This window comes from Alnus glutinosa, chromosome 8 (genome assembly GCF_958979055.1).
Source record: "Alnus glutinosa chromosome 8, dhAlnGlut1.1, whole genome shotgun sequence".
Lineage (NCBI taxonomy): Eukaryota > Viridiplantae > Streptophyta > Magnoliopsida > Fagales > Betulaceae > Alnus > Alnus glutinosa.
The window spans coordinates 23518335-23541614 of record NC_084893.1 but is presented as its reverse complement, the minus strand read 5'-3'; the positions used below and the strand labels follow the sequence as shown (position 1 = coordinate 23541614).

At 36.3% G+C, this 23280-nt stretch overlaps 2 protein-coding genes across 2 annotated transcripts; both read left to right on the top strand.

The window, feature by feature from the left end:
* The first annotated feature begins 398 nt into the window (after positions 1-398).
* On the top strand, positions 399-8581 carry LOC133876251 (protein DETOXIFICATION 19-like). Its single transcript, XM_062314536.1, has 7 exons — positions 399-674; positions 5996-6540; positions 6967-7053; positions 7169-7225; positions 7340-7578; positions 7676-7794; positions 7990-8581. The coding sequence occupies exons 1-7, from the start codon at positions 399-401 to the stop codon at positions 8119-8121; spliced, it is 1455 nt and encodes a 484-aa protein (XP_062170520.1). The 3' UTR covers positions 8122-8581.
* Positions 8582-16591: 8010 nt separating this feature from the next.
* Positions 16592-18059, top strand: LOC133875425 (early nodulin-like protein 4). Its single transcript, XM_062313560.1, has 2 exons — positions 16592-16859; positions 16983-18059. The coding sequence occupies exons 1-2, from the start codon at positions 16688-16690 to the stop codon at positions 17873-17875; spliced, it is 1065 nt and encodes a 354-aa protein (XP_062169544.1). The 5' UTR covers positions 16592-16687; the 3' UTR covers positions 17876-18059.
* Positions 18060-23280: the final 5221 nt, after the last annotated feature.

The following is a 23280-nucleotide window of genomic DNA, read 5'->3' as shown; positions in this document are numbered from 1 at the left end:
TGAATGTTAAGCATTTTACTAATGTGCAATTTGAACATCAATTGTAAAAGAGTTTATATGAAATTTATCTATACAAACATTAATCGAGCAAATCTTTTAAGATATTTATTTACTTTTCATTAGACTGCTCGATTTATGACACAAATTTTTTACATACAAACCAACTTTTAATAGTGACATATATGTATTTCTTGCATATGAAAATCACATTTAATTTTTTTTTTTTTTTTTTTTTTTTTTTTTATTTTTTATTTGATGGGCTGTTCTTTTAATAGCTTAAATGACAAGAGGCAGGAAAAACGATTTGAATGAATTTCTGTGCCTCTATTAATATGTACTGAAAGAGTGAAAGTTATAAGGACAAAAGGCAGAAAAAAACAAAGAGGAGGAAAAGAGAAATGCCAGGAAACGGAAATTTAGATCGCGCGACACCGTTGATAGAGGTTGATGATGGTGGTGAAGAAGAAATAAAGGGAGGGTGGTGGGAGAAAGTGTTGGACTTGGAGGAGGCCAAGAGACAAGTCTTGTTTTCCTTGCCTATGATTCTCACCAATCTTTTCTATTACTTAATCACCTTGGTATCCGTCATGTTTGCCGGCCACCTTGGCGAGCTTGAGTTTGCCGGTGCCACTCCTGCGAACTCGTGGGCTACTGTCACCGGCTTTGCTTTCATGGTAACTCTAGCTATCTATCATATCTCTATGCCCATGACTGACTTCTTCTTCTTTCGTCTCCCTTTTACATCTTTTAAAAGGAATTACAGAAATGATGCTCATTTGTTCCGCTTCCTTTTGGTTTCCATTTTTCTTTTTCGTCTGTAGAAATACTTTTTCTTTCTTTTATTAATGCAAAGTTTGAAGAAATCCCATAAACGAAAGTAAAAATCCGGAGAATATAACGGTATAATATACGGCTCCTGCTTAGCTGATCATAGGTAGGTGAAAACTACTGCCACAATTGTTTTTGAATTATCAATACTATTACTTTGTTTGATTGAAATCAAGTTGAGGTCTCTTCAGTTGTCTATGTAACAAATAGTCATTGGTGGAAAAAAAAAAGGTAGTGCCATCTAGTATAACAAAATGAATTTGCAATTGTATTTTCCTCCTCACACAATGTGCCCCAGATGTTTGATGTAAATACAATGAGAAGATAGAGCTGTGCATTAAAAATGGAAATACGAAAAGAAATAATCTGTTAGAGGATAGCCAGCAGGAGATCCTCTCCTTGACCAGCCGACCTCACAGCAGTAGCACAGCAGCAGCCCTGCAGCACATTTTCCTCCTGGAATCCTGCTGCACAATTCAACCCATGTTTCCTGGATGATTCTCAGCTCCTCAAAATCAGCTTACACGTTTTTCCTCTTTTGTATCATCTCTTGTTTCTCTTACTTTTCTGTTATTGTAACCTCGTACTAACATTCCTAAACTAGTGTACATTTAACCTCTATAAATAACAGCTTACTATCTTCTTTTTAGTCATGCAACCTAAACCAGTTCTTCCACCAATTCTTTCATGGTATCAGAGCCTTTGGCTAACGCCCTATGATCTGGTTGTTCATTTTCCTTAGGCTGCAGCTCACACGGGTAGTGCCTTGAGGAAGCTCTACAAGAGCTTTTCTTACTCTTTCTCTCTTGGAACCTTTATAAAGCCACACCTCTAACACACGACCTGCATCTCCTTCTCCCAGCTTTGTCCTCCTCTGTTAGATTCTCACAACACCTCTTCAAGTACTCACAATCCACCTTCGTTTGCTTCAACTTGGCCCTTGCCCTTCTGCTCTGGAACCACACCTGCAATCAGAGCAGCACGTCGCCGTCTCCTTCAGTGCCAACATCTCCGGCGGCCATGTCAACTAAGAGTGTTGCTTTCTCTTCTCCTTCTCTTTATTCTTTCATGGTATAAAGCACTCTTCATCTCTTTATTTTTCACATTGGTCTACCGTTGGTATCCTTGAAGATGCAGACCTTTTATTTTGCTTTGTTTTGGTCTACATGTCTAGAAGTTGCCTTTGTTTTGATCTACGTGTCTAGAACTAGAAGATGCTAGACTTTCTTTGTTTTTGTTTTGGTCCAGAAGCATCAGAAGATGCTAGAAGTTTATCAAAAAAACAATAAAAAAAAAAAAGGTGCTGAAAAAAAAAAATCAGAAAATTACATGAGGTATCTAGTTGGCCCAAATGTTGAAAAACCCAAGCCCTTTTTAAGTCATTTGTTGGCTATTTTCTTTTTTCCCATTGTTAGCCCAATTTTTGGCTTTGTGGTAACGTTCTAAGACCCAACCTTGATTTAAAGCCATTTTGCTCTTTTCTTTTGGCCCATAGTTGGCCCAATCTTGGCCCATAGTTGGCCCAATCTTGGCCTTGTGGTACAGTTAATATGCCCAGGTATTTTCTTTTTAGCCCTTTAGTGGCTCTTTTCTTGACCCATAGTTGACCCTTATTTTGGTCTTTGAGGTAAAGTTAGAAGACCCGAGCCAATCAAATAAAATTAATAAATGATGAGAAGAAGAAGACAAACTGAAGGAAGTTCCTCCCATCAATTTGCGGGGGGGTGTTAGAGAATAGCCAGCAGGAGATCCTCTCCTTGACCAGCTGACCTCACAGCAGTAGCACAGTAGCAGCCAGGGGTGGAGCCACCTTGTGCCTTGGGAGGGCCGGGGCTCCCCTAAGGCCCAAGGTGGTCCCCCAAAAAGGAAAAAAAAAAATATATATATATATATATATATATATATATATATATATATATATATATATATATATATATATATATATATATATATATTTACCCCTAAATTTTTATTTTTTTAGTGTTGGCCCCTCCAATTTATTTATTTATTTTTTCAATTTGGCCCCCCCAAATCTCAAATTCTAGCTCCGCCCCTGGCAGCAGCCCTACAACACATTTTCCTCCTGAAATCCTGCTGCTCAATTCAACCCCATGTTTCCTGGATGATTCTCAGCTCCTCAAAATCAGCTTACACGTTTTTCCTCTTTTGTATCATCTCTTGTTTCTCTTACTTTTCTGTTATTGTAACCTCGTACTAACATTCCTAAACTAGTGTTCATGTAACCTCTATAAATAATAGCTTACTATCTAGTTTTTGGTCATGCAACCTAAGTCGGTTCTTCCACCAATTCTTTCATAATCTACTGTTGTGGTAGTGTTGGCCTTGTGGAGAAGCACGATCGGCGAAGGTTGGGTTGGTGCTGACCGTTGGAGATGTGGCGTGATTGCTGGAGGCATAGATTACGCTAACAAGCCCCCTCAAGCTCAACAGGAAGCAATGCACGTTGAGCTTGGTATGTAGCATATATAGTGAACTTAGTGGCAACAAGGTGCTTGGTAAGAACATCTGCAAGTTGGTCTTTGCCAAAGATGATGCAGACCTCAAGTTGACAATGAGCCACGCGTTGGCAAACAAAGTAGAAATCAATGGCAGTGTGTTTAGTTAGGGTGTGGAAAATAGGGTTTACATTGAGGTAAATGGAACTATAATATTATCGCACCAAAGAGTCAGTGGGTGACGAAGGAAGACAGTAGACACCTAGTTCTTGAAGGAGGCTTTGCGACCAGATGAACTTTGCATTTGAGTTGGCTAGCGCAAAATACTTGGCCTTTGTGCTCGAGCGATCAACCGTGTGTTGTTTGCAAGAGCTCTAGGTGATGAGATTGTTGCCAAAAAGGGTACGCACTGGTGGACCAATGATCATTTGGGCAACTAGCCTAGTCAGCGTCTGAGAAGGCTTGAAGCATAGAGGAGTTGCGGGTGATTAGGAGTCCAATATTGGAGATGGATTGTAGGTATCGGACGATCCGCTTCACTGGAGTCCAATGGTTGATGACGAACGACAAATCAGGGTGGGTGAGCAAAACATTTGTAAACGAGCTTTGCATTTGACATATTGGTCCATTTGAGAAGGTCCAATCTGTAACGCTCTTGGGAGAGAAACAGGCCTTCGGGGCAAAATTGGGCCTCAATGCCCAAGAAAAAATTGAGTTGGCCTAGGTCTTTCACTTCAAACCCTCCCTGGAGAGCTGAAGCAGTGCGTCTATGGCGGCCATTGATGAACTAGTGATGACGATATCGTCGACGTAGAGTAGGACGAAGATCTCCAATAGTGGTGCATGAAAATTGAAGAGAGAATAGTCTGCTTTGGAGGAGAAAAAGCCAAGCTCAAAGAGACAAAAGCTGAGCTTGGAAAGCCAAGCATAAGGTGCCTGTTTTAAACCTTAGATGGCCTTATGCAGTTTGCAAACGCGATAAGGGTATTGAGGATGGATGAAGCCTAGTTGTTGAGCCCTAAAGAGAGACTCGGTGAGCTTTTTGAAATCAAGCTGGCAGATCGGCCAGCCTTGAATCGTAGCAGGGGAGAGTACCTGGCGGATCGTTTGTGGCAGGATGACAAGGCTTTAGGTTTCATAGTAATCATGACTGAGCTGCTAGGTGAAGCCCTTAGCAACTAGCCAGACCTTTTGACACTCAACATTGCCGTCAATGCGTTATTTAAACTGAAAGACCCATTTACTCGCCATGATGTTCATGGAGGGTTGTCCAGGGACCAGGGACCATGTGTCGTTCCACAAGAGTGCATCAAATTCATCATTCATTGCCTGACCCCATGTTGGAGACTTGGATGCAGCGGTAAAAGCGGTGGGTTCAATGGCAAATGGCGTGGTGACGTCATCCGTTGCCCAATGAGGAGGATATGGGATGGTGCTGTTAAGTGTGGATCTTGGGGCACACAATGTTGTTCTGAAAGCGTGTGCACATGGATTGGAGAGGCCGAGCAGTGGTGACAAGTGGGGAGGATGAAGCGGTAGAGGGCTTGATAGGGACATGAGGATTCGACAATGAGGGAGAAGCTAGAGGTGTATTAGGCGTCGGCATGTGTGGCTTTGGATGGGAGAATGAGTCACATCCACGTGGAGCAATTGCAGGAGGTGGGCCAATGACATAGAGACCATCCTCATTCAGCCTGTGGAGGAGGATTGTCCCTATAGTGAGACTCTTCACACAAAATTTGGATGAAATTCAAAGGAAACCTTATTATCATGTGTGAATCGGCTAACAGATAATAAATTGTTCTAAATTGGTGAAACATGCAAAAGATTTTGTAAAGCAAAGGATTTGGAAGGAGAAAATATATGAGACGCTCTAATGTGACTAATGGGCAAGCCTATACACCATTTCCATTGATCATGACCCACATGGTCATCCGCATGAAGGTTCAAATTGCTAAGGTCAGAGCTAAGATGGTGAGTGGCCGCAATGTGTGGATACCGAGTTTGATTAGTGAGTGGTGGAGCGGCGGAGATGAATGCTTGAAAATTGTTGGGTTGATTGCGTTGATAGACGTGATCAAAGCAGTGATAACACTTTAATGCAGTATGACCAGGCTAGTTACAAACTTGACAGATAGGCCTTAGCTCATAGGAATTGGAGGAGGGCCCACGCCCAAGCCCCTTGGCTGGTGAGCGTGCGGGCTGTTGAGAATCGGTGTAGGCTTGAAAGCGCGAATGATCCAAACCCCCCGATGACCCATGAGAATGGCCACGACTAGGACTGTTGCAGGAGGCAATATTGCCGAAGCAGAGGCGAGATCAAAGGAAAGGTGGTGCTGTTCAAGCTGCAGTTCATCGCTGAGCAGATGGCCATAAACTTCTCAAAGGGTCATTGGGTCAAAGCGTGTGGTAATGGAGCTGATCAACGGAACAAATTTGGAGTCAAGACCTGTGAGAATATAACTGACTAATTCATAGCTCATCTTGACAGTTATTTGTCCAAAGCATGCAGTATAATGATCACCAACGTGAATATGAAATTTTATAATGTCTTGAAAAAGACCAATATCTGGAAAGATCTGACTTAAAAGTTTTAGATTGTGACATAATTCTGTGCTCTGTGCAAGATGAGGGTTCATGCATTCTTTACAAGCTAACTGTTCCTCTTTAACCTTATCATGATGTTCCATTCTTGATTCTTATCATTTTAGGTTGGTTTAAGTGGATCTCTCGAGACACTGTGTGGGCAAGGATTTGGTGCAAAATTATACAAAATGTTGGGGATTTATCTACAAGCCTCTTGCATCATATCCTTCCTATTCTCTATAATAGTATCCATCCTCTGGTTCTATACAGAGCCCATACTGATCTTTCTTCATCAAGATACTGAGATCGCAAAGATAGCTGCTCTCTATATGAAATTCCTCATTCCCGGTCTATTTGCATATGGCTTTCTGCAGAACATCTTGAGATTTCTTCAGACACAGTCTATAGTTATACCCCCGGTTGTATTGTCATTGCTACCATTGGTTATTCATACTGGGATTGCATATGCTTTAGTACATTGGACAATTCTTGGTTTCAAGGGAGCTTCGTTGGCAGTTTCAATTTCATTATGGCTGTCACTCCTTATAATGTCCGTGTATGTCATTTGCACAAAGAAACTTAAGCATACATGGGAAGGATTTTCATTCGATTCATTCCATTACATTTTCACCAACTTGAAACTAGCCCTGCCCTCTGCAGCAATGGTATGGTAAGTAACCTGAATTTTGAATTGTTTATCTCTTTATTATGCTGCTTGTTGATTGTTTAAAACTAAACAATGACATAGCATTACTCAAAAATGTGAACAATGTCTAGAATGCAAATTGGACTATGCTGCCTTGTTAAGATACATAATACTAAGACATTCTCAGTTGATTGTTTCAAAAATTTGCAAAATCATCTTTCTATTAGCAATGTACCATGAAAAGAAGAAATTCAAACATGATTCGAAAGAAACTAGGGAAACCAGTCCTTTTTCAAACTAGCATTCTGTCCAAAAAGTCTCAACACAAAGGGTTTCAGGAAATGATTCATTTTTACCTTTTAGCGTACAAATCAGCCAGGAGCCACAGGAGTATGGTATAAAACATGATCTCACATATTTTACTAGTCTATTTTTCAAGATATTTTCCAGTTTGGAGTACTGGGCTTTCGAGATTCTGGTTTTCTTAGCAGGACTGATGCAAAACGCAGAAACAACTACGTCATTGATCGCAATGTGGCAAGTTTCAATTATCTATTTCCTTGGTTTCATCACTTTTAGACCTAATCTTCATGCTTTACTCTGATATGTTTATTTTTCCTTTCGGATTATATATATATATATATATATTCAGTGTGAACACAGAAACTATTGCCTACATGATCACATATGGTCTTAGTGCCGCTGCAAGGTTAGTTGGTTGAGTAACTTCTAGTAGATTGTTTTTATTCTTTCTAGTTCTTCCATTTCTGAATTCTGTCAGACACTGCAAAAAAAAAAAAAAAAAAAAAACTTATTGTGACAGCACAAGGGTGTCAAATGAGTTGGGAGCAGGCAACCCTAACAAGGCAAAGAGCGCCATGGCTGTGACTCTCAAGCTCTCTGTCCTCCTTGCACTCACAGTTGTTCTGGCCCTTGGATTTGGCCATAACATCTGGGCTGGATTCTTCAGTGACAGCCAAACAATTATACGGGAATTTGCTTCAATGACACCCCTACTTGCAATTTCAATAATTGTTGATTCTGTTCAAGGTGTTTTATCAGGTTTGAATCATCCAATCTCCTCCTATAAGCAGTTGTGCCTGCCCTGTCTTTTCGAGTTTTTATCCTCAGTTACTGATGCTAATATTAAGATACTCAGGGGTAGCCAGAGGATGTGGTTGGCAGCACTTGGTTGTGTATGTTAACTTGGCAACTTTCTACTTCATTGGTGTACCAATTGCAGCCTTCCTTGGTTTTAAGTCAAAACTTCAGGCGAAGGTGAAACCGATATAGTGGCAGTCTCTTTACAAATACCTAATCAGTACACTTCTCTGCATAGACACACACACACACACACACCCCAAAAAAAAAAGAAAAAAAATCATATTTCCTTCTTAGAAATTTGAGAGCAATCACATACTCAACAAAATGTTTAATTATTTAAGATTTGCTACTGTGCATTATTTTCTATAGGGTTTGTGGATTGGCTTAATCTGCGGGCTGTCCTGCCAAGCTGCCACCCTCTTGCTGGTAACACTGCGCTCAAAATGGACAAAACTGGATCTCCCTGAGAATAGTAACAGAGAAAATCCGGTTTCGGTCTAGCTCAACGCAAAGAAGGTATAGTGACTAACAACAGAAGACTACTACTTGAGCCCTTTTGCAGATTTTTGGGGACATAATTAGCATTCTATAGACTATAGAGACAAGTTTGAGCTTCTGATATTTCAGCTTCCCTCAAATGCTGCACATTTGGATTTGCTCAAGAACTATGTGGCAAGAAAATTTGCAAGCTATGAAGTAAATTTCAGCAACTTTTACTGGTTGATCCAAATATGGCTCCAAAGACAAAGATTAGAAGGTGAATGTCCTTCCGCATATTGATCCGGAAATGTGTTGGAAAATAAAAGCATTTCAATTTTCCTTAGCTTGTTGACATGTGCTACAAGGCCTGAATAAAACACCCCTAGATAGTCAGGGATCCAGGAGAAACAAAGAACAAAAAGAATTAAGGTGGTACTACTATTATAGGCACCTATAATGTTAAACCTCTATCACCATTTAATTTGAGTAAATCTCTATTTCAATTTTTTTTTTTCATCCTAATATATTAGATATTAATTAATTTACATCATCGACATCAAGGGTTCATAAATAAAATTTCCAACCCAATCAGTGTTTCCAATAACAAAAATTGAACCCAAGGACCCACCAATCCCTTATAGTTTAGTTAGGTGCAAAATTCATGAATAAAAATTATAGTTTCATCACTTACAATATATATATATATATATATATATATATATATATATATATATATATATATATATATATATATATATATATATATAATTCACGAAGGGTACTATGCATGTTAATTAAAAACAATTCATGTTAAAACCATAGAACAATAATGAGAAATATTCCTTTCCTTTTCTTTCACTTTCTCCTTTTTACTGCTGCAAGTCTATAAAATTGAAAAAGGACAAAAAAAATTAGCATGACAGAAAAATTCCAATCATATAAGGCCAACAGAGTTGACGTTTGAAAGCAAAATACCCCAAACACAGGATGCCCATTAATCTTGACAGATCGATAGATTCCCCATCCAACTACAATCCATCATATTAGAACAACACCACCACTTTCCCTCCACTGTATAATATTATTTTCTCTCAAATATTAATCTCCAAACCCAGTACATTCCTCCCACAAATCGTTTTCTGAAACAACAATCTAGCCAAATACATACATGTTTATACATGAACTAATTTCACAAAGAATCTATCTGTGTAAAGAAATGGGACACCTTAAGATGCCTTTGAGGGCGAAGGTGGGCTACCAATTTGGTTTTTAGCCATAACGATCGATCATTTCTTTAGAATGATCAAAGGGTGCAATGATTTCGTGGAATGGATGATCGTTGCTTAAAACGATCGAATAGTACGACTTTGTACCTATGATCAATTGTTCCTTTAGAACGATTGATCAGTAATAGTTTGCTTGCATTTGAAATTTGACATTTTCAGCACAAGCACATAAGAATGGGGTCTATTTAAAGGGCTATGATAAACTCAAAACTCTTATTTCGCTACTTTTTTTATATTAGACCCTAGAGAGAGAGTGAGGGCCTCCCTTGAGGGTTGTGCTCCTAGGGCTTGGAAAGCTCTCACCTTTGTGGTATAAAAAAACTTAACATAGCCCTAACTTATGTTTAAGCTGTGTTTTACGTATTAAATTGCATACTAGTTGTCTTTCCGTTAATAATGGTTTAAATTAAGTTAAGTCTTTAAAGTAGATAAGCTTGACCCTTGCATGAAAGGTATGGATTTTAAAGACTATCTTTCTTTTCAACCTTAAAGTAGTGTTAAAATACCTACCTTTCAACACCCTAGAGCATTTCCTTGGTTGTTTAACAAGGAAAATGTGAGTATGGGAAGAAAGTTAGGACCTTTGGAGACTTGGAGTCTTTAAGTTGTGCTAGTGACCTTGCTTGTTTATATGATGTATGGTACCATTTAGGAGTGTTATAATCTCTAAGAGTCTTGGGAAAGAGATAGGTTAGGTTCTGGTAGGATGAAATGGAAAAAAAAAAACACATTCTGAGGCATAACGATTGAACGATCCCAGAGGAACATCGATCGTTCAAGGCAAAATGTGCAAGATTAGGGTTTTAAGTGTAGGATTAGGGTTTTGCTTAGTGTTTTGATCTATATTAGAGTATGACTTGCATATATGAGAAGTTTGACGTTTTAGTATGTCCAAGGTTGAATATGAGTGTTCAATGTAAGTAATCGCCAATGAAAACACAAAAAAATGCCTTGTCATTAAACATGAATATTTTTATCTATAAACTGTGTATGTTGATACTAATGCCTTTTGTAAAATTATGTCGTGAGTCTAGCATTTTATAAACAATGATTTACCATTGTGTTGTTATTTATTGTTTATCATGAACTAAATTATGTTTCTCAATTTGTTATTTATAAATTGCTACATATTGTACCACCATGGGAAAAAGAGGTGTAGAATCTGGGGGTATGTACAATTTTTTATATATACTTAACCCTATGGCCCAGAGTTAGTAGATTTGAGATGTCTTGGATCCATTGGCCAAATAAATGACTAGCGTAGCCATGTATGGATGGCAATCATACCTAGTGGCATCGCTAGTGGTGTGGATCACTCGAGGTCAGACCTAGTCGAGCTACTAGCGGTTGCTAGCTATGTACCTCGATAGGGGACCAATGTTGTACCAAAGGTCCCACGAGACATTCAAACCTCACCATAATAGGGTTAAATGTATAGGTTGGCCATGTGGGAACAGTAATGGGCTGTAAATGACTATGATTATTATATTGCACATTACATCAATGTGATTTTCTGCATTAAATTGCTCTACGTGTTGTCCTCGAGATTGTGCCCTAACTGCTTTACAAATGTACCATTTTTCTCTAAGGGCGCAATAATGAAGAGAACACTCCCCAGATTACTCAAATCTCATAATGTTTCTAAAATGCTTGATCTTATTTTTTATTTCCAACTAAACCTGGCTTACTCCATGGGCTAGGTTTTATTGGCGATTTAATTACTAAATCGTAGACTTACGCATTTACATTTTTACCTGTAAAACATATTTATTTTATAATTTAGCAGGGTTATCCTAGGAAAGCGAATTAGGGCCATTCGTGATGCTTGAGACGTTGATGAAGGCTTGTAGAGACATTTAGTCTTTCAATTGTGTATAATTGTTCTTGAGATGGTATTGTATACTTGTAACTATTTGTACTCGAAGGATCTAGTTTGTATTGATGATAGCAAATAACACCGAGGCATTTAATCTTTCAGTTTAGATCAATTTTTCACTTTCCACTACATTCTATTCTAATATCTTTAGTTATATGTAGCACTTCTGGTTAAGTATATTGGAATCGCAACGAGTAACCCTCCAAGTTAATTAATTTTCTAAAAATATATATAGAAAAAAGGAAAAAAAAAAAAAAATTTATCAAGTTGAGCATACACAAGAGAGATTAGTACTTTTCCACCAAAAAAAAAACCATAAACAAATATTAGTTACACTTTGTTTCAACAATATGGTTGAAGTTTAAACTTGAACTTGGCTTATGGAAGGAAGGTAACATGTTACATGTAGCAAGTACGTCAGGAGGCAGGAGGTGTAAAAAAAAACAAAAAAACAGAAAAGTAAAAAAGTAAAAACAACCGGTTAATAATTGGCACTATATTTGTACATATTTGTCCACATTTGTCTCTACACCACAAAGCCACAAAAACAACCCTTCACTTGAACTGTTTCATCCTTCAAAAAAAATGGATATAAAAACATAAACTTGGGATCAAACCCCAATAAGATCTCCCTTTCTCGCAATTAAACAAAGCCCATTATATAAATATATTTAAGGCAGTAATTATATAAACAGAAAAGAAGAAGAAGAAGAAGAAGAAGAAAAGAAGCATGAAAATGGCATCAAGCAAGGTTGGTGCTGCATTGCTTTTTGCCACCATGATCGTCTTCCTGGCATCCTTGGAGGTCGGAGAAGCCATTAAATGGAAAGTAGACCAGCGTTGCAACGAAAAGTGCTTGACCAATTGCTCAGCTGAAGGTACCGCCGCCTCTGAATGCAAGCAACAATGCGAAACTTTATGCGATTCTATGGAATGTTTTTTCTGTGTTAAGGTGGGTAAATTCAGGATATGATCATCAAATATAGCAGAAAAGGGTTGTGCATGGGATCTAACAATATTTCTCCCTTATATATCTATAATTGAGTGTCTACACTAAACAAAACTTACCATATCGGATAAGTAAATAAAATTCGTCAATGTATACGTACCTTTGCTAGTTTCTTTTCTTTTTCTTTTTTCATGTGTGTTGGCATGGACGCATATGAGGCCGGATCAGGATTGTCTATAATTATCTGTCAAAAGTGTAGGCGGTTCGGACAAATGATTGTGAAAGATCATTTGTGAGACTCATTTGGTTAGGTGAGTACCTACAAGTACAATTCTGACAGATAATTAATTGTAGACGATCTGATAACCTAGAAAGGTCGTCCTAAAAGACAAATTAAAGTTAATTATTCAAATAGGAGTTCCCTCTCCATCCCACAAAACAATCAAAGCACACGGACGTCCAGATATCTTTTTATTATTGTGTTTTTATTATATGATCAAAATTTCTTACAAACCAACTTTTAATAGTGAGAATGTGTACCTTGCATGTGAGAATCACATATTTTTTTAATTGCTTTTACACTTTTTTTTAATAACTTAAATGACACATGTCGTTCTTAGAGGCTGTTTGTATGAGTTTCTTACAAATCAATTTTTAGGAAATTTGTGTCATTTATTATAAATGAGTGAGTAATTAATCTAAAGCGACTAAAGAGAGAATTTTAATCAATAACTTCCGTTTAATGATCATCTGCAATCCCGATGTTATAACTTCATACCCACATCTGAGAATCAAAACGTTCTCCTGATTCTGATTTTTATGGTAAAGTAATAAAAAGATTTGTGAAAATTCAATGGTAATTTTAAAAGTTACATTAATTTTGGGGGACCCAATAAAGACATGGGTTGCTATTTAGAATTGCTCATAAAATATGAGCATAATCTACAAAAAAAAAAAAAAAAAAAAAAAAGACAGAACTTCTCACCTGCCAAAAGTTGCCGAGCCAGATTTTTTTTTTTTTTTTTTTTGGCACTCCTAAATGTTGGAGTACATGGTGTCGTAAGATGTCTTTCCCGACGCTTTGATGCTACATTGGGGAAGGTCTTCACAAGACCGACAATTCATCAACACCGACGATTCATCATCAACGCTGGCAAAACATTGAGAGTGTTTTTGCGAAAACGCCGATAAAGCTTTTTCCGGGGTTTGCAAAAGCTGCCGGGTAAAGTCCTATTGGCATTTAAAAAAAAAAAAAAAACGACTCGCTAACCCGACATGAATCTAACATGAAATTAAAGGTTTATGATTGATGAGTCTAATCCGTTTAATTAAATATGTTGTGTTATGGTTGGCTTAAATAGTCTTATATCTATGCTTCGACATGACTAAAACCCAATATAAGACATAATGGCAGGCAATTTTTGAGAGAACCCGACATGAATCCAATACAAAATTAGAAGGTTAGGGTTGAAAGGTTTGACATGTTTAAGCAAATTGGTCAAGTTAATGTTGACATATATAATTTTATACACGTCTCGATACGACCCAAATCTGACATGTGAACACAAATTACCACCTCTAGTTATAAACGCCGGTAGAACATACCAACGTGTGTTTTTTTTTAAATAAAAAAAAAATCACGGTGTTTTGAAAATCGCCGTTATATATTGTTGATTTTTACAAGGAAAGCTACATGAAAATAGTTCCTTTGTATTGGCACATGCATATCCACTATTATTCTAGTCATACCCTTACACAAGGCAAGGTTCAGTATAAGAAGCCAATATTTAGTTTATTACCTTGAAAAGATATACAAAATCAAATACATGAATAAAATATTGGTTAATTTAATGGTTGTAGCCAAGTTGTTTTATGAATAAAATATTCATGCAATTGCATAGTAGTCAAGAGGCGAAAGTGGGGGTGGCTTTGAATCTTCGATTGGCCAGAATGGGGCTACAGCAACCCCAATTTTTTTTTTTTTTTTTCTTTTATGTTTGGACATTTTGGAAAAATCACGCTTCAAGTTGAAGGTAATTTGAAGACATTTACCCATAAAAACCAACGTGCGGTGCACGTACGTAAGTCTTCTTTCGCCAAAGAAGACGGAATTTTGTTACGGAATGACTACAAACTAATTTGTAGCTAATTTTTATCGGGCCATTCAGTGATTCCGTCTAGATTTGATAGTCTTGAGCTGTGGATGGATGAGTAGATGGCCAAATTACAAAATGATATGGATGAGCGCTTGACCAAGATGCAGCGGTGATATGGATAGGAGGGGAACAGGAAATTGAACAAAAGCGGCTTGAGTGGATTGAGGAGGATGAGGAGAATGTTCGAGCACTTAGAGAGAGACTTTTTGATTGCATTTGATGTTTTTTTGCCCCTTTGTCACTCATGACAAAAGGGGGAGTCATGGATGTAAGGGGAGTTGGTTTATATTTGACATGCATATTTTGATGTGTTTTTTGTGTTGATGGATGATGTCTTTGACTTTTGTTGATGGATGGCTTGATTACCTTTTATGATTTTGTGGAGTTTTTTTACGATGATTGATCTTCTGAATTAGTATGATTTTAAGTTGGTTTTTGGAATAAAAGTTAAAATAGTGTTGAAATTATCAAGTCGAGAGGCTGCCGGTTGAAGGCCGGCTAGTCAATAGATGAACGAACAAGGTTACATTGAACTTAAAATAACAGAGTTCTAAGAGGCGTGATCGATAGTCATTCGAACAAGGAATTCAAGAAAATGAAAGATAAGCTCTTGCGAGCTTTGAAAGCTATCCAATTGATACATGTTGAGACGAAGTGGTATCATATTGAACCACAGAGAGCCTCGATCGCTATCCAGTCAATACATGTTGAACAAAGTCGTTTTATATTGAGCCAAAACCGGTCGATGACCGATCACAATCAGTTCAAACACACCACTTAGAAAATCGTGAAACCCTATCACGCGTTCGAACGCAACATTAAGCCGTTCAAACACCTAGGCATGAGATAGTGTATTAATTTGTAAACCGACTTCAACATAAACCTCAAGTTTTCTCATGGCCTATATAAGGAATCTTATGCACAATTTTCATAGAGCGAGCTCTTTCCCTTTGTCTTGTATACTAAGTGACTACTTAGTTTCTTGTGCTTTTAAGTTTATCTCTCCTAGAATTTTGTTAAAACGAGACCCTAACTCTCAAAAATCTTTCGGCCACTAGAGTTTTAGGATGATTATAGTAAGCTTGATAGAAAAATTGTCTAAAAGAAGTTCTAGAGCTATTGTAGTAGAAGTAAACGGGTCGTTTGCTTGATACAAATAAGGTGTCTGTTACAAAAGTTTTGGTAGTACGGTCTTACTTATAATTAAATTATTTTACAGTGGACGAGTTTCTTTTAAAAGGTTTGACGTACATCTTCACCAAATTATTGTGTTGATTAATTTACCGCTTTCATTATTTGGTTATTGTTTTAATTTTTAATTTGGGATAATTTATGTAAAATGCCTTTTTTTTATGAATGAAAATTTTATCAACAGCCAAACACAAAATACAACTCTTCGGCCTAGTTTGGCCCGCGCGCAGGCTGCAGTAATTTATAAGCCAAAACTGGTCCTAACTCCTAACTCCGCCACCATTAGTGTTTTAAGTCACCGTGTTTCTTACTCAGGCTTAACTCTTAAGCAATTATAGACATAGATAGAGATTAGAGAGGGGCCCAACTACAACCCATTGTTAAATTCTGATTTTTTTTTTTTTTTTTTTTTTTTCTGCTGCTGCCGGTGGGAGGGGGATCGGTAAAGAAAAAGGAAAAAAATATTCGTTTGAAACCTCGGCGTAGATTAAACGGATTAAGATTCTCTCAAATTTTTTGGTTAAATCTGAATAGAATTTGGGCATGTATTGTGAGAAACCACTTATTAATTCACTTGATCAAATAAAAATTGAGCTGTTCAACCACTTATCCGGTCACGAAAGTTTCATACTAAGCACTCCCAAGCCACCATGTTTTCTCCAATTTTATTTTATTATAATTATTTTTTTTTTTTAATTTTAGAATTTGCTTTTAAGATGATAGTACGTAATGTGAGGCTGTGAGCAAAACGTACCAAACAAATTTTGATGACAGTACAACCCACACAATTCTTGCCACCTCATCAATTTTTTAATTTCCCTAGGATTATGCCACGTATGGAGTTTTCTCGACACTGCTGGAAAAAAAACGGCCTGATCATTAAGCGCACCATATCAAATTTCACACGCTTTCTACGATATTTCTTTCCTTTAATTTTCCGAACGTTAACCTCTGGCCCACGAAAAAAAAAAAGGGACGTTAACCTCAGCTGTATGGAAATCGATCTCTTTATAATCCAACCCCTTCCGCCTTCAATTTCCACTTCTCTCTTTCTCTCTCTCTCTGACAGCTCTTCCATGAAGCTGTAAGAGAACCTTCTTCTTAATTTGTTTTTATTCATTCCCTGAGGATGGAGTTTCAGAGACATTTCTTCCTTCTCTTTGTTCTCTGTTCTAGTTTCCTATGCTCCTCCCAGGCCTATAAATTCTACGTCGGTGGTACAGATGGGTGGGTCTTGAATCCCTCCCAGAGCTACAACAACTGGGCTGCTAAAAAAAGGTTCCAAGTCAACGATGTACTCGGTAATTAATTAATTAGTTTATTTTATTTTTTTTACATTTTTAAAATTTTTCGTTGAGACTTGGGATTTTCGGTTGATTTAATTATCTTGTACGTGGGTGTTTATGTTTGTTTGTTCTCTGTAGTTTTCAAGTATAAGAAAGGGTCGGATTCTGTGTTGGTGGTGAACCAAGACGATTACAACAGTTGCAACAAAAAGAACCCGATCAAGAAGTTGGAGGACGGTGATTCTGAGTTCAGTTTTGATAAATCCGGGCCCTTCTATTTCATCAGTGGGAAGGATCAAAACTGTGAGAAGGGGCAGAAACTGATTGTTGTTGTTTTGGCTGTGAGGCACTACGGCCAATACCCTCCTACTTCAGCTCCAACACCCATCTCGCCGTCTCCGAAATCATCCTCTCCAGCACCGGCTCTGGCGCCTAAGCCACTGGCTCCGGTGCCGGCGGCTCCAAAAGGATCACCAGTACCAGCTCCACGGTCTCATGGGCTTGTGCCGGCGGCTCCAACAAGATCACCAGTACCAGCTCCACGGTCTCATGGGCTTGTGCCAGCAACGTCACCATCATCCATCAGTTTCCCCCCGGCTTGGTCACCGGCATCAACATCTCCGGCGGCGACACAACCGTCAGTCTCACCACCATTGGCACCCTCTCCAGAAGCCTACACCCCAGCTATCTCACCAGGATCACCATCTCCGGCGGCGACAGTACCAGAAGCCTACACCCCAGCTATCTCACCAGCATCACAATCTCCGGCGGGATCACCAGCATCATCATCTCCGGTGGCGACACCTCAGTCATCGCCGCCATCTCCGCCAGAACCGACAACTCCGTCACCGTCACCGTCGACGGCGCCCTCAACTCCGACAAATGGGCCGGGAACTCCATCGGGCAATGACACTGTACCGGCGGCGTCACAATCATCTGCATGGGCTTTAAATCCCACGAATGTGTTGGTGGGCTCGGCTACTTTGTTGCTAGGTGTGGCTTTAAGTACTGGAACTTTGGGTGCATTTTAGAGAGAAAAAAAAAGAAGTAATTATTTAGTCGGATTTGTTATTATTGAAGGGGTTTATTAGTTTCTCAATTTTTTACTTTTTTATTTGTTCATTTTTAGCATATTAGAGACAAAATTTAGTATTGGTTGAAATTTAATAAATTCTGACTATATATATATATAAATAAGATTTTTCTTGGGTCTCATTGACATAGTCTTAACAATTTTTTTTTTCTTTTAATATGTATTTTAATGGGTAATTTTAGAAGTCTCTCAAGTGTCACTCTTGTGTCTTTAAAAAAATAAAGTGACTTTTAAAATTACCATTTAATCAAAATTTAATAGTGATCAATCACAAGCTCAATCAAAAATGGAGCCAAGAGTTTTTTGGTGGGGGTCCGAACCTATATATATATATATATATATATGTAGTCCTTTTATATGCGTGCGCGTGTGTAAAATAAAAGTAGAGAAAGTCTTAAACTTAACTTCATACTAAGTCATAAGTTATAAGTAAATTTTCTTTTAAATACGAAAGTGTTCTAGTTTGCTATAAACATATACCAAAAAAAAAAAAAAAAAAATCCCAAAAAAGAATTTTGTATCTCCTTCGAATTGTGCTCAACGATGGTTTTTCATGGAATAAAATTCATCCATTATCATTTCTGTAGTGAAATCCTTTGCAATTTCTTTCTCAATATAAACTAGCAAATGATTTGTTAGAAACTCATCTTCCATTCTACAACATAATTTAGTTTTTACTAGTAGAACAAAATTTTTGGGGGATTGAATTTTATTTTTGTCTGGACCATCACATGATTAACCCTTAAGGTTTTAAAATTTTTTGGGGGGCCATAGACCCCCCACTCTTGAAGTTGGCTCATTCCTTGATCTCAATGGTGATTTTAAAAGTTACCTCATTTTTAGAGAGACATAAAAATAATTCAAGAGTGACTTCTATCGTTACTCTCGTATTTTAATCTCTCTCCAAATTAACTTTTTATTGTACCTCTCAATTCGTTCTCAAGCCCATGATGCAATTAATGAGTTCAAAACTAGTAATAAATATTTGCTTGACCGAATATGCAATTATTGATATAAAAATTAATTGTTTGTAGTGGAAAGCTTTTTGAGCCTATAATTAATTAATCACACAACTCTTTTTTTTCTTTTTTATTTTTTTATTTTATTTTTGTGAGTATACAACTTTCTTTTCTACTAAGCAAAGCAAAAGTCTATAAAAACTAGTGTACGGTATAATTAACCAAAAGTATGTTTCATACATTAGTTATTATGCTATTTAACCTTCTTTCAGCATTTTCAGCTGACATAATTAAAATGCTTAATATATTCACCTTAAACTTTTAATTAAAATTGCTTTAAGGGTGAATTGGGTGTACCACGTCAATTAAAAATTGGCAAAAATTTATTATAAATCGATTTGTGGAAAATTTCTTATAACCTACGTATAAGAGTGATATGTTTTAATAGTATGTGCTTCTCACATGGTAAGAGACACATGTTAATCTTATATGTGGGTTATATAAAATTTTCTACAAATCAGTCTGTAGAAAATTTATGTCCAATCATCAAATAAAATATTGTAAAGGACAGCTTAAAGAAAAGAAAAGAAAAGAAAAAAAAACTTCACTTACCTCCGAATTATCATGACTCTTGCCGTGTCCTGATGTATCGGATGTACCAACCTCTTTCAATTATCCCCTTATGTTAAGATTTTTTGTTAAATCTTAACCAAAAAAGTAAAAATATCAAAATACTCTCGTTTATAAAATTTTAGAAAAAAACAAACAAAGAATAAAAAAACATGTGACTTTTAATTATTTTAAAAATGTGTAAAAATTATATACATATATTTTCAATCTGGAAAGGCTTTTCCCAGGACAAGTGATTATTAAAAATTCAACGAGGGCAGCCCTCTGCCCCTCTCCCTCATTCAAAAGTCTGCAATTTATGTTTGCATGCATTAATTTAACGGTCAGTTTCCTGGAAGGTCCAAAGTCCCATTAAATACATTGTCCCACTAAAACGGCTACAAAAGTTCATGTGGATACAGGATATATATGTTCACACTGTTAGAGCATCCAATGACCTCTATAAAGTTTACTTCAATTTTTACCTAACCTAACTAATTTTCACGAGCACCAAATATTAACATGAATACTATCGCCCTCATGTCTTTTTCTTTTTTTTTTGTCTTTTTAAAATTGATGTGGTTATTAAAATTATCATTAGATTAAAATTCAATAGTGATTATCATAAATTCAATTATGATTTTAAGAGTCACATTAATTTTGAAGAGACAAAATATGAATACAGTGGTGATATGTAACTGTAATTAATGAAGGGGTGATATTGAAATTGAAAAATAGTAATAATAATAATAAAAAAGAAGAAGAAGAAACAAGAAAGTAAGAGACCCACCTTTTTTGTAAATCAATCGTGCCAAATATGAAGTGGGTGGCCCGTTTGATAGGAAAAATGAAGAGATGAAAGAAAAGCAAGGAAAAGTGAAGGCGGAAAGAGGTTTTAGCGAAAATAATTAATATTAAAAAACTCAATGGCTAAAAGAATTTGTGAGCCAAATTTAGAGAGCTAAGTTGGAAAAAGAATAGAGAGTTTGATAACTTTACTTTTTGAAGATATTCTCAATACTTCGGTGAAAACTTTGCAATGGAGAACTTGTTAGGAAATGCTCTTAGGTGCTGCTATTCATTGAACTGACATATTAAGCGATGGTCATAAGTTTTTTATAAATTAGATTAGAGAAATATTTTTAAAACTGTTATGTGATTCTCACATGTTCAACGGATACATAATATTTTTAAAGATTAAATTAAAATATTTCTTACAACCCAACTCGTGAAAATTTATACCCTTTTTTTTTTTTCTTTCAAAAAATTCAGGTAAATGAGACCAACCGTAGCTATTTTACTTAAACGTGACTATAGTAACATTTACGACCCATTGGAAGCTAGTCACACAAGAAGGACCTAGACTGTGAAAATAACATGTGTTTCCTTCAATCTGACTAAACCATAGCCTGATACAGCCCTATTAAAACATCAATAAGACTCAAAATAATTAATATTAATAAAATTCATAATTCTCATTCCGAAAATCAAACTTTCATCCTAATACATGCACAACTGTTTTAAAAAATTTATATCCTTATTCGTACTTGAAATTAAATCATTTACCTAGGGTCATTCCGTGAGTGTCAAAAGGCATGCATATTTGTCGGTGGGGAAGTCAAAAATCTCTCTCACGAAAAAACGTGGTTCCCTTTCTCCATTATTGAAACTGCGTACTGTGCGTGTATATATGGGTGGCCATGGCATCCTCTTGTTTTTTTAATAACAAAAGATAAATGATATTTTGTCACTCCATATGACACAATTATTGGCTATTTTTTTATTATTATTTTTTTAAAAAAAAAAAAAAAAGAAAGAAATTACAAAATTATATCTCAACCCATTTACATGATTTTGTATTTTTTTTTAATAAAAGAAATTAAAAAATGAAAAAGTGATCAATAATTATGCCACGACGTGCATGACCAAATATAATTTGACGTACGAAAATGATGCAATTGACATTACGTGCATACGTTAACTTACTTTCAAATTTCCAGCCCATAAAAGTATAAAAGATTAATTTCTTTTTGGATAAAGTTGTCTTGTCCGTTTTCCGAAGGTGAAAGCTTTTTTTCTCTTCTTCCAGTGCGTATATATAATTGCTAATTGGTCTACTTTTTTGCCAAAAAACCACGACAGACACTGCTCCATCATGCAGCATCATGTTCTTGAGCATCGTGTGACAAATTTAGATAGTATCGAATAATGAATATAAGACTATATAAATTAATTTTAGTCTGATTTATTTAATTAAATAGGTTAGACCCATCAATTTTAACCAACAAATTTTGTGTTAACTCATGTCGAATTTGTAAATCGTGTTAAAAATTAATCGACAGCCTTTATGTTGCATGTTGAGCTCAGATCGTGTCGAGACATTAATATAATACTATATAAGTCAATCATAATCCAACTCATTTAATTAAAAAAATTAAATATTTTAACTATAGTTACTAATTTTTGTATTGAGTTCGTATTAAATTTCTGAGCCTTATAAAAAAAATTTTCTGGTACCAAATCTTATGCCAAAGTGGGGCCACCTGAGCCATAATAGAGATGCTCATGGCATGAAAGTATGCTTTATCGACACGTACGTGGACCTAGAGGAGCTTTGTTCCGAATGCAAAAGCATATCTACTTGTATTTTCAGATTCCCTTTGTCCACGTGTTCCACGGCTATGGCTCCGCAATCAATTGATGCCCTATATATTCCTCAACTATATCGACATTAATCATATGATTAATTGTTAGAATATAAATTAAAATTATTAAATTCATATTTTTGTATTAATTTAAATTTTTAAAATAAGTAAACAAGCAGAAGTCTTGATCAGTTCGAACTCTAATTTCATCAATTAATCATTATTTTAATTAAATATTTTACGTGTTTGGCCTCACCTATTAAAGAAACTTTAAACCTACACATAACGGAAGCGTTAAAATATAAATTAAAATACTTAATTTTATCTCTTTTTATGAACTTTAACTTTGAGATAATTAATTATAGTTATTACCAAAGAAACAATTTTTAATATCGACTAATTAAAAAAAGATAAATTTGGGCCAATAAAAAAATTAAAAATTAAAAAAGTGGATCGGATTACTTTTTATTAATTATTAACCCAATAGAAAAGTGACATGCAACCTTATTTAGACTCACGTGGGTGATCAAAAAGCTTGGCAGCCGACACGACCGATTAGTCAAATATATATATATATATATAGGGATAAGGCTTCACCGTGTACAATCCGCAGCTAATTAACGACAAACAATAGGAACTTCTACAACGTACATTTTCTTTCCACGTATCTCGTACGTCCAAATCACGACACTCTGCATGGCCCAGCTTCATTTGAGCGGCAAATATCTACCACATGTTGGTGTCCCATCAAAAGTGTCGTTACCGTGTCTCCGGCGGCATATAGATCGAGGATGATCATCGATCAAGGCAGAGGAAGCCGATCGATCGACCTATATATGATCATCGGTGCATGTTGACATGTTGTATAGAGTGTCGTATTTCTGTCGTTTTCTTTCATTTTCATGAATATGATGACCGTTCAGGTGAGAGAGTTTAGAGACGACTTTGTCAACTTATTATAATGTCGGCAAGACGATAGAGAGATTTTCTTTTTTTTTTTTTTTTTTTAGATAATAGAGAGATTTTTTAGTTCTTTATGCAAGAAAATCTTATATCAACTATATGCCACGTGTGTATATATATAATTTATTCACAATAAATTACATAATAGAATCAACCTAGCTATAAAT

Bases quoted from the DNA above. Each gene is read 5' to 3' on its own strand.
- LOC133875425 (XM_062313560.1), top strand. From the start codon at position 16,688: ATGGAGTTTCAGAGACATTTCTTCCTTCTCTTTGTTCTCTGTTCTAGT. The intron at 16,860-16,982 runs GTAATTAATTAA...TGTTCTCTGTAG, and splicing joins CCAAGTCAACGATGTACTCG to TTTTCAAGTATAAGAAAGGG.
- LOC133876251 (XM_062314536.1), top strand. From the start codon at position 399: ATGCCAGGAAACGGAAATTTAGATCGCGCGACACCGTTGATAGAGGTT. The intron at 7,226-7,339 runs GTTAGTTGGTTG...TTATTGTGACAG, and splicing joins GGTCTTAGTGCCGCTGCAAG to CACAAGGGTGTCAAATGAGT. The intron at 7,579-7,675 runs GTTTGAATCATC...TAAGATACTCAG, and splicing joins TGTTCAAGGTGTTTTATCAG to GGGTAGCCAGAGGATGTGGT.